The 12,345-nt window shown below is 40.7% G+C and overlaps 1 protein-coding gene and 1 long non-coding RNA gene across 5 annotated transcripts in view; one reads left to right on the forward strand and one right to left on the reverse strand.

The window, feature by feature from the left end:
- LOC111934254 (uncharacterized) overlaps positions 1 to 12,345 on the forward strand; it is an 85,289-nt gene that overhangs the window by 19,039 nt on the left and 53,905 nt on the right. The gene's annotated exons all lie outside the window — the stretch shown is intronic.
- Positions 779 to 12,345, reverse strand: part of PEAK1 (pseudopodium enriched atypical kinase 1) — a 107,435-nt gene continuing 95,868 nt past the window's right edge. For all 4 annotated transcript variants that reach the window (XM_086849341.1, XM_086849339.1, XM_086849342.1 and 1 more), the window contains one exon: positions 779 to 5,664. In XM_086849341.1, the coding sequence (XP_086705467.1) occupies positions 4,504 to 5,664 (1,161 nt within the window). In that variant the 3' untranslated portion in view covers positions 779 to 4,503. The remainder of the gene's footprint in view (positions 5,665 to 12,345) is intronic.

Here is a 12,345-nt window from a genome sequence, read left to right on the forward strand (position 1 = left end):
TTATTTAAATAATATATTTTGCTCTGTAACATGTAGGAATTCTCTTGTGTTAACATGTCAAGATGATCCATTTATACCTTGTGGGTGGGATGTGTGAAGAATAACAGATTTAAGGTGGGACATTTTTGTAAATGCTACCTGCACTCTTCTCTGTGGGGCAGCAATGTGGTATCCTGGCTGGAGTTACTGATTTCATCAGTCTGAATATTGAAGTGACACCAGGCTTCTATATCTGGACATTGCAGGGGCTCCAGAAGAAAATTCTGGATTCCCTCATTCCTAAACATTGTAGACAAGCTTTTACCAGTAGAGTCTCTTTATATTCACCTGCATATTGACTGGATCAGATCTGAGGTTTGACAGATAATTAGTAATAAGTAATTCCCTTTTAAGAAATACAAAACTAACCCACTTTCCCTACCGTCTCAGGAGCAGTTAGTTCTTTTAGCACTCCTGTTTGAACAGAGGTTTGCATTTCTCACCACAGCCCAAGGCTGGTGTGCAGCACCTCCAGCAGGAGCAGGACATTTCACCCTCCCCACTGCTCCCAGACCAATGCGATCCCTCCCCTCACCAGCGTGGAGTGTCTGCAGCAGATTGTCAGAGCAAGAGGCTTCTCCTGATGCCTGGTCAGGCTGGAACTGACTTGGTATCCACTGTTATTCTCCCTGTGCAGATCCCAGATTTCAAAGCCCACAGTTTCGTTACTTCAGGCTTATGCTGTACTACAAGCAACTTAAAGGAACCCATTCACACAAATCTTATGGAGTAGATCAAGTATCATACAAAGTACAGCATTTAATTTTGTCAAGTCTTGCATCTTTACACGGGCAGTATTATTTTCAGGGCTGTTATGAAAATATTTCCACCAACTGACCAGCTACATTTCAGGTTTTTGACAAGGCACTAAACATTGTGAATCCAATCACTGTGCTCTCTCTGTAATATTAGAGAGGGTTTTAATGGCTCTAAAAGGATCAGAAACCACTCATCATAATTCTTCAAACAAGCATTTGATTTTTCCAGAAATTAGCTTCCACTGGAAAAATTTTTAAAGTTCATGTTAAAAATATTTGAATGACAGCTTTTATTAATAGAAAAATATATATTTACAGTCAATACTGTTATCTTAGATTTGCAGCTCTTCCTAATTCTTGAGCTCAACTGAAAGTGCGACATTGCTAAAAAAAAATTCAAGATCTGTGCACATATTCAAGTATGTTCTAACATGCACAGCCAGGGGTTTTGTTCCTGCCATACCCAGGATCCTGTTACAAACAGAGCGGGTTTTTTTCCTTTTGCTTAGCAATTATGCTGTAGCATTCTTAGGATTTGTTTACAATCAGTTTAATGCATACATTCTGGTGTATTTACGTGGCACAGTCTGGTGCCAGTATGGAGAACCACCACAAATACAGTTGCAATCATTAGTTATGGGCAGATCTGCAAAGTCAGCCTCAAGCTCCTCAAGGAAGAGCTCAGGCCAGATCAGGTTCGGCTACATTGACCATTCTTTCTTTTTTAAAGAAAAAAACCACGTAACATTACAAATTGCTAAACTTTACCCAGTGCTGCACAAGAAAGAGGTTGGTAGTGTACATCTATCCATGCTTGATTATACTGCAGAGCTAAAATGAGTATTGGTTCATCACAAAAGATACAAACTGAAATTAGATAGCTAGAGATACAAAGGCGTTGGACCAGCTGCACTAATACGTACGGTTGTACAACATTCAAAATCCAACTTTGCATGTGTGTGTTGACATCAAAGTGACACTGGGAACAAGTGTCCCTAAACAAGTGTCCCACAAGTGTCTGGGAAAACCCAGAGGCTTCAAGGGATCGCCCCACTGCAATGCTAAGTGGTCCAAGAGTTACTCCTATGCCTATCTGAGCTAGCTGAGAAGTCAGGTGCACACACACACTATGGAACAAACACAAAACCAGACCACAGAGAACAAGAAGCCCCACTGGCAGCTCAGCACGCTGCCACTAATAGCTAGTAGGTAGTACATGAGTGACTTGCCATGCTTGGTGTATGTGAACTATGGGAGCATTGCCCTCCTGTGTCCAGATAAAGCAGGGCTGCACTGAACAGGAGATTCTTTGTAAAGATTCTTCTACAAGCTGCTCAGCAGTAGTGTAGAAACTTTCTTTCCTGATGCAGAGGAAGTACTTCAACTACATACATTGCACTTGGGCTTTTAATGCACTGTCCTGTTTTTCTGCATCAGTGCTGCCATCCTAACCTTTTTGCTGAAAAGAGAAAGAAAAACATACATATCACATTAAAATATATTATGCTTATCCTTGCCTGATCCTTCACTGATACAGGTGAATCAAACAAAAGAATAATCATCAGAAGTTTCAAAAAAATCTTTAGAAAGGTCACAAAGACAGTCTATACTATGGCACAATCGATGTAGGCTTCCACACGCTATTCAGCTGAGCTCTGAGAGATGCCAGAGAAGAATAATGCAGACACCTCAACCCCTCGATGTACGGCGCAGATCCAGAGCTACTTCCGCTGACTTTAAGCCTGCAGGACTGTTTGTTCAGTTTCCATGCATCTGGTCCAAGAATGCATACGCTGTATAAAGTGGCTGTTTCAAGGCTGAAGTGAATTGATTCCTCACAGTTTTACAATTAAAATGGAACATCAATGCATAAAAAGAACACATGGATATCTGTGCATTTATGTGCCAGGAAAGTAAAGGAAGGGGCTGCAGATCTAGCATCGTGTAAAGGCTGGTGTGTAAAGTGAACACTGTAATGTACAGCTTTAAAAAATAATACAAGAATTGCACATAGATCCATAGGAGAGAAGCACAGGCTCATAACTAGGGCTGTCTGCTTTCCATCACCCAGGTCAGAATATTCAGAATCGCTTTTCCCCCCTGCATCCAGATCCGTTCTTCAGAGCAATTCAGGAAACAACTCCTAGCCTAGCAATACTGAGCAAAGATATTGTGTGAACAGAGACAATACCTTTTCCCATGGGAAATGGGTGTTAGGGCATGGAAGGAAGTCAGCAGTGGCCTCTAAAAGTGAAAAAGCTCCTTCAAGTTGAGGTTTTAAAAATTCTGACTCTTCAATCCTCACTAATTCCTACTCTAGTCCAAAACTGTCTGTGATGCTCTTTGAGCTCTTCTGACAACATTCCATTTTTAGGGTGTTGTCTATAGCAACATTAGAAAACACTGGTTACAACAGACAAGAGATGGGCAGCCAAGCACTGCTGCAGGAAATGTGGATCATGATGCTGTTGGTTGTGGCTGCCAAACTCAACAGCTCCGTCAATAATTAAACAACAGTGTTTTTGGCCCCTTGTTTTTACCCTTCAGAAAACTGAGTCTGCAGTAAAAGTGTCTCTATGTTGCCCGTTAGCTACACACAGACAAGCTCTAAACATTTCTGTCTCCTGCCAACAAACCTGCAGAGCAAATTTCAGTCTCACTTTGCAGTATGGCATAAGTGACAAGAGCAGACCAAAACAAAACGGAAGAGGTGGCTTTTATTTTCATCCCTGATTCATAGCAGTGATTGTCAGAGAAAGTTATGTACGACCTATCCATTTCAAGTCAGGCTTTAGTGCTTTTTGCAATGGAAGGGGAATTTCAATGGCCCACCATGCGTTGTATTGTTCTTGTATAAATGTGGTTATGGCTACAGTACATCAACAGTCCAGACTGGTGAAAATTGCCTAGGAAATAGGATAGACAAAGTGTGCATATTCTTCTTTTTAATGCACAGGTCTCAAGCTAAGGGTAATGGTGTGATTAAGGCAGCATTGATGAAATTGTGGATCCATGGTTAGAAAGGATATGGGTAGGCAGTGAGGCAGAGGAGGAGGGAAGAGGACTGAACACAGGTGCTTACTGCTCACTGACACTTGCCATGGTCAGCAGGAAAACACATCTGGGGAAGAAAGTTCAGCTGGTATAAAGTGTAAGAAAAAGATCAGAATCTTTTTGGTTGAGAGCAAAGGAAAGAGGAGCACAGCCTGCTTGGGGAGGGACTGACTAAGCTGAGAGGAAACATGTGGTATGTGGAGTGAAAGCAAATGAGTGTTTCGTAGCATGGTGGATAATTCATCTCACACTCACCACTAATCCATCTCTGCTTATGGTCACTGCTATTCACTAATCAATGCTACATAGGAAATGACAGAAACTACCCAGAAGAGGAGGGCAATTTGTTTACTGCAGTGGTAGAAATAGTGGTATCAAAGCTTGCTCTCCTTTTCAGCCAGATATGAATCAAGTTACATACTGTCTGATCTAAATGCAGTCGTGTATGCGATCAATCTCTAGCAGGCCTGGCAAAAAAGCAAAGTTTCTGTCATACTTGGTACAGGATGCAATTTCTCCAATTAGAACCTATTTGCTCAGAGTCGCTGGCTTTGATGTCTAGGCTGTTTTTGTAACAATTGTACGAAGTGTGGCTGGAGTGAGGGCTGGGGCAGAGGTGGGGATGCTTCAAGAAAAGCAACAGGCTCTACAACTAGTGCTGCTTCATGAGTCTCACAATGCGATGAAGTGAGTCTGTAGTGGCAAAAGCCAGATATTGACAACAAAGCCAGTCTTCCAGAATAATTCCACAGTCCTTCTCCAAGGACTTCTCTGCAAACTTGATCATCAGCAGCGTCCTTTTTATATCGAGCCAGTTCTGAAGTATAGCATCTCTCCGTGAGGGGTTGGAAGACGTACTGAGAGCATGAAACAAGTCCTCACGTGGACCCCAAAGCAAACACTGAAGGATTCCTTTGGCTTCTGATATCAAGATCCTCTCCGAAGGGTTGGGATTCAGCAGGCAGCTGGCAAGTTGTTGAAGCCCTTGAGAGTAGAGGGAACGACAAGGAATCTTAGGGAGATCAGCACAAGTGTACTCCTTCTCTTTCAGCTCTGGATTCTCATCAAAGGGGTTGGGTAAGTGCAGCATTTCATAGATGAGGATGCCAGTCTGGAACTCATCACATTTCTTGTACTGTGTCGCAGTGATGATTTCTGGAGCCAGGCGGGACTGATCTCGTAGGACCTCAGGATCCACCATATGACTCTTCTGCTTGGCCTGGGAGAAGTTGCTCACAATTAATCTGGCTGGGCAGGCAGTGTTGGGACTGGGTTCTGTGGCCTCGGGGCTCAGGGGGCTGCCTCCCGGTCTGGAGTGAACCAGCAGCAAGTTCTCCAAGCGCAGGTCACAGTGTGTGATGTGATAGGGCTTCAGGTGCTCGAGGCCCAGGCACAGCTGCAGGAGGAGCAGACAGACCTGTCTCTCGTACAGGTCGGGGCTCTTGGTGTGGCGGGGCGCAGACTCCCGCACAAAGTCGGCCACTGTCAGGTGCGGGACCTCCCGTGTGATCACAACCACGCGGCTGCGGGGCTTGCTGATGGTGCCCTGGCTGCTGGGGCTGGCTTTGTGGGAGGCCTCTGGGGTGGAAGCAGTGTCTCTCTTCTTCTGCTCAGGTTCTTTCTCCTCTTCTTCCCGCTCTTCTTCTTCTTCCACATCCGGTGCGTTGTCGTCCTCCCATGGAAGGAGACGAACTGGCACTTCAGCAAGGAAATGGCCACAGTCCTGTTGGATGTTGAAGTTGATAGCCAGGCTCTGCCGGATAGACAGGCTGTGATAATACTGCTGGGATTCCTTGGCCTTGCTCTTACAAATCTGGGGAGAAAAAATAAACAGAACAGACGTGATTTTTTAATTTTTAAATTCTGTATCTTTTCTTAATATGCACTTTGTTGATGGGATCTCCAGTTGAGGCCTAAACATGAGCAATGAACATTTCTTTAATTAACTGACCTTGGCAGATTGTCTTACGGCACCCAAACAGTTTTCACTGGCTCGTAAGCAACTGCAGAGCAATACATGCAGGCATCTCTCCCTCTGCATAGATGATCCAATGGAAAATACAATTCTGGTTTTTAATCAGAACAGCAGCTGATATATGGGAAATGCAGAAAAAAGCTTTTTTACAGTTACTTGTTTATCCATATCATTTTATTGCAAGTTCTCTTTATTGCAAGCTTTGTGTGAAGCTTGAACAAGATAAAAATAATCAATAGCAGTAGGAGATACAAAGAAATACGAATAAAGAATTTAACCAAACACTTGCACATGGCTGTGTTAGCATGGCATAACAAGTCAATCCCAGTCAGTTGAGTGACTGATGTTTGCTCCTTGCCCACTGGAACTGAAATCCATGAGCTGCAGCAGTGTGTCTGCAGTGAGGGGTGTATGTGCGCATGGCACAGACTGCTGCCAGGCAGACTTGGCTCAGGTGATGAATGGACAATCATTAAAACATGGTACCTTAATTGCTTTCATTCAACTATCATGATCCAAAGCATATGTGGTTTGTTTTTTTGCCATATATAGCTGTATTTATGTCCAGAAGGATCTTACTGATATATACATTATCAACATAGTAATTATCCTTATTAATTGTTTGCACTGCCGTAACAACTGGCAGCCCCAACCTCTGACAAAAGTCACTGGACAAACCCTATTAGGGCCTCTGTTTCTATGGCATTTACTGATTAAAATTACAAAGATTCAGCTGAGTTGACCCCTTCATATTAACCTTAGGTCTACTAAATTCAGAGAGATCATTCAAAGCATGTAAGGTTAAGTGTATATTTTAATCTTTTACATGGATAGAGTCTAAATATTCATTTGCTATAATGCACCAACAGGTTTTAAGTGCAAAGCTCAGAGAAGAAAAAAGAGGAAGTAATCTCTGTCCAGATGAAGTTATAGCTTCCTTTAGCTCATCTCTGAAACCAAGGAAAGCCAGATTACTAAAGTTTGTACAAGTCAGCACTTGTTATACACAGTCACCACCACCAAGAAACCCAGATCTCATCCTAGCCCCAAATGTGAGCATTAGGTGACTTTTCTTTCTGTTTCTCATTTTTCCCCTTCTCAGAACTTCTGCAGGTAAGTTATAAACCTACTTTTCAGTAATGTACACATAAATTTTTCATATTTTACATACTTATGTGGTTAAGAAATAGAAATGGGAGATTTAATATTTTATGGTAGTTGATCAGAAAACTGCATTGTCAAATAACCATAAGAACTCAGACAAAAGTTGTACTAACATGCTGACTGTCCTCTTGTCTTTGATACTGTGCATATTTCCATACTTCACAAGCATTTATATTTCCCTACTCATTATGTACACCACAACTGCCTGTTTATAACTGTCACAAACACACAAAAATGCATTTTCTTATAAATTTTATTTACGAGGAAATGTTGATCCTTACCCTGTTTATACAGTGACTTTTGCTCATTTAAATTTTCAAATGCATTTTACCCTGTTAGAGGTGAAGTGAGTTCTCAGTGGCATGTGTGCCCCCTGCTCCTTTCTCTCAAGGGTTACAGAGGCAAAAATATAGCAATGACCTTTGAATTAGATAGGAGAAGAAAATGCCAGCTGATTGTCTTTGAGACTGAAGTCCCCAGATTGATTAAACTTAATACTGCACCAAAGACAGAACTAGAAAAGCTATATAGACAGACCCATATATGTGTGTTGAATGTACACACATGGTGCATATCAAATCTGACTGGGAGAAGAGCTATTAAGAAAAACAAAATTGTTCCATCTTCTATGTCCTTCAAGACCATGGCCTTTTTCTTGCACAGCCAGCCATGGGAATACTCAATTCCAACTGCAGAAAAGGTTCAGCATGTTGTAATTCAGCCTTTAGTTTTTAAAAATACTTAAGTGACCTAATTAAAAAAAAAAAATCAACCAAAACCTCATTCTCAAAGAGTTTAATTTGAAAGTTAAGTTTACTTGCTGATAAAAAATGTAAAAAACCACTTGGCCTTAGCTACTGCACTCTTATTTCTTCATCCACAGAGGATTTCTAGTGCCACCAGTCAGATAAAACTGATATTCTGCTAGGAATATATAATCCACAAAGGATGTGATCTGAAAACAATATACATTTATCAATTTGGTACATATAAGGCTTTTTAAAAAGTTTATGAAAAGGATTTATCCTTGCCAACAGAAGAAGAAAAGCAAAGGAATCAAGACATTTTCCTAGTTTCTAATTCTAGTGCTAGGCAGCCTCTTTTTCCTACTTACTTCAGAGAATCTTCTCAAATTTACTACTATTTCAGTTAAGGAGCTAGGATCTGTACCTCTCAAAATCAGCTTTGGTTCCCTCATTTTAGGAAGCATGGCCAATCCCAGAACTGTGAGAGTACAGAAGCACACTTTCACCCACACTCTATGGATGTGGTAACGCTCTCTTCTAATTTAGAAATGACTGGCCGTGCACATCTGCATCCAAAGGCATCCAGCTGTTGGTGCAGAGAATGTTCTTCCTGAGCCAGTGGCCTGCAAGGCCAGTCTCATCTGATCATCCCTGAGAAACGCCTCTCCAGCCTACGAAACCCACCCCAAAACAGTTCTGCTTCTCTGTCTTCTTTATGCTTCTTCCCACTATTCAATCCTAAGTCAATTTTACTTAAAATTCAAGTGACATCCCTTCTCCTTGCCGATTGGCTAAAAATTGATTCTGGATTCCCATCCTTGAACACGATGCCTTTACAACTGGGGAAAATGTAACTTCTCCCATCTTCTCTGTTTTATTTTTGAAAGTAACCAGCCCTTACTTCTCCTATCTTTATTCCCCATCCTCTGATTTGTGTTGCTCTTTTCTAGATTCTCCCCATGTATGACATGTTTCTGAAGAGTGGTACCCTATAATGAATCCACTATTCCAGCTGAGACCTCTCCAGCATTCAGCAGAACAGAGCATTTTGTAAAATGATCCTCTTTGCAGGAAGAGTAAGTTACATTACTAACTCCATGTGTTGTTGAAAACACTCAGAGCACTGCCCACTCTCAAGTATGAAGCCACTGCAGGTCCAAACTTTCCCCCAAATCACTTCTTAAACATGAGATTCCTCTCTATATCAATAAAACAGAATTTAAATTATCAACAAACCAGACATTAAATACTAAATAGCATCATGATTAGAATTGATACTAAAGTGACTGCATTCATTTAAAGAGATTTTCTCTCTTTATTGTGCTGTTAAAGAATCTAAACAGTATAGGGAAAAAATCTCTAATCCCATAAATGGCTGGTGCTGACTGGCCACAAATGGCTTTTGGACACTTCAGTTCTCTTGTTTAATACAGAGGAGTAGATGGGTACATGAACCTGCATTCAATATCTACTAAGACAAGTGTGCTGAAATCTGATTTGAGATGTATTTTCTGCTTTTTGCTTTTGGTTTACAAACACCATGAAGTGAGAAATGGAAGAGGCAGCTGGGTTATTCCAGGCTGCTTAAATTGCTGACTACATAAACACTAAAATTTGTACACTGAGAACTCTGCAATTGTCAGGAGGAAGGGAAAGCTGGGTTGTCTGGAGGCAGCACCCAAACTCAAATAACAAATCAGACACCTGACTGAATTCATAAAACAGTTTCTAGAAGACAGACCTGCAGTAATCTGATGTTCCTGTAAGTGTCTGGCTACTCTTCAGGTAAATCCTGGGGTTTTACATTGCACTGTTCAGATTCTTTTACCATGCAGATTCTACTCAGAAGTATATTTTATACTAGCATTTTGTAACAGAGTAGTGAATACTGGTGTTTAATACCATCAATGGGTAATTATTCTCACCCAAGCATTTTGTACTGGAATAACTCCACTATCACCTAAAATTACCATCTGAATGACCATCAGATGAAGATTTAAAACTTTCAGAATGGTTTCAGCTGGAGTCTAAGTTATGTGACTAAAGTCAGTATTTACATTTGAAAAAATTTAGGGAACAAATTCTGAAATTTATTGGCCTCCCTAGAAAGTATTTTCAACTGCTGGTGATGAATTGCTAAAGGAGTGCACACATACATAGCTGCTTTTCTGCTTGTGATGGTTAATTCTGTGTCAAAGCTGGGAAGAAATATACAGCCTAGTTTTCTTCACATTTTTAATGCTTTTGTCTGTTCCATTCATCTGCTCAAAAAGATGGAAATCCTGTTGCCTTTTACATATACAGTATGCTGAATACCTATTTTTTGGCACAGGAAGAAAAGGTGAAAATACTTTGACTACAACACTAACACAGAAAGTAGGATCAATCAGTCATTTACCATTTGCTTTAATGAAATACATCCAGCTGAGCTATGAAGATACAGTATGTGATAACAGCTGAAAGGAAGGTGTTGATAAGGGCTTGGCCAATCTTCTTTCATGAGCTGATAAAGAGCTGCTTGTTCAAAAGATGAAGCAATGTTGGTGAAAAACTCTTCCATATGATGCAAGGAAGCAATGAGGAAAAAGGAGAGTAGGAGTAGGAAGGAATGCAAAGTATTCATCTTCCTTTCCACTGGAATGCACTGCCATAATGTATTTTTTCTTTAATGCAGCCACATGAACTAAACGTCTATCACAGTTATAAGGACAGGACAGGTTTCTTTATAACCTGCCATCTCAATTTTCCTCAGTGCTCCCAGCCCAAGAACGTTTCAGAGCTTCTACAAAATGTTCTGCATTGGCTTTTTGTTTTCCTTTATGAGTCCCATACCCTACTGTGCCATAAGCTGACTCTCACTTTCCCAGCAGGGAATCTCATTTCCACTCTGTCCTGTGCATTTTACATGGCATCAGTGAACTTAAAGCACGATGAATATTGTGGGAAATGAATTTGCAAGCACTGAAAATGAGAAACACAGATCACAAAGACTGTACCATCTGTGCATCTGTGCATACTTTGTTGTATTGCACAGAGGGACAACTGGAAATGAAATTCTGTGTAGAATGAAAGCTTGCTAATCCCAAATTGATAGCTTGTTCTTGGCACAACCTTGTTTTCCAAGGAGGCCAGTTTGATCTCTGATTGACCTCATTTTCTTGATCTGGCCTTGGAATACAGCTTTGACTTTTTAACAATGTGCCAAAACACAGAATTCTATTCTGCTGTGACTGAACTGGGAATGTGCTGGAAGTTGAATGTGCATTGCTTTGTTTGGATCTGAAGCACAAAATTCTGGGACAACTTTAACAATGCTTCTGACAGGAAGCTCCACCAGGAAACTGAATTACCAAATAAAACCACCTTATCACACTGTGACAAACTAAACATGACTAGAAAATAACTGTTAGCTGCAATATGAAACTGCCAGCTAAGTTCAGACCAGCTGCTTACTTCTGTTCCTCTGTTTTATACCTGGGACACGAAGCTTACCAGGAATTCTTCAGTTTTACTGCTAGGAGAACTTCTGCCCTGCAGCAATCAACACAATATATTTGAACTGCTCCTTCTGAGCTGTTTGCACCTTTGCAATTCCTGTTAGCCCATCTGACCAGCCCTGCCACACATGCCTGTGGCCAGAGCCAGCTGGGTTTTATGGCTGTTGTTCTGTGTGGACTCTGAATCATGGCTTCTGTGAGTCAGCCTGTGATACTGAACAGTGTCTGCTTTGAGAGTTTAATACTGAAAGTGGAAGTAGTTGATGTCACTGACACAGTAGTTATATTGTCTGTTATTCCTTCTGAGTAATCTTATTTATTAATTTAGTTTTTAATAAAAGACGTCCCTGCCACATCAGTGCTTTACTCAGTTTGTTCAGGACACTAAGAACAGAACTCATGCAATCTGCTGTGTCCAAAGAGCGGTGCTCTAGGCTGCTTTTACTTTGGTGTAACCTTCACACCACATATTTGGAATTACTGATAAGACTGTGGTTTCAAGGGAATCTTTATCCATATTGCCCCAGATCTACCAATGACTTAGAAGGTGGTACTGCACTTAGGTGAAAGAAAAACCCCTCAGAATTTGGAATTTTATGGAAACCTTTCTTGAAAGGTTTCTATATTTTTCCATTTGATAAAGTACTTTTCTGATCATGACTTATGTACTGGTTTTATTTCTAACGTTTCAGTCAAAATAATTTCCACATGGCTTCCTGCAGCTATTTTTATACTGGGTGTTTACTAGCAGATTAGGTGAGAGTTGAAGCAAAAAGCATAATAAAGTCCTGTGAAACAACACACTCCTATGAATGTTTCCTCTTATATCCACTGCAAGAGAACAAGTTGTGCTCAACATATTAGAGCATCTTTTACTGATGAAACCACCAGAATTTAAAAGCGAACTGGTACATTCACCCCTACAAATCATTCATTGTTCTAAATTTAATTCAGCAGTAGTTAAATGGTCAAAGTTGGTCAATACTTTTGTAATTCCATTTTTGAAGATAGAATACTAAAATGCCAATTTTATATCTCAAGACTATTAGCATTGTTTGGGGGTGAATTTCTGATTTTCCACAAAGAGAATAATAATTCAGAAAATCTCATTA

This window comes from Cyanistes caeruleus, chromosome 13 (assembly GCF_971803275.1).
Source record: "Cyanistes caeruleus chromosome 13, bCyaCae1.hap1.1, whole genome shotgun sequence".
Lineage (NCBI taxonomy): Eukaryota > Metazoa > Chordata > Aves > Passeriformes > Paridae > Cyanistes > Cyanistes caeruleus.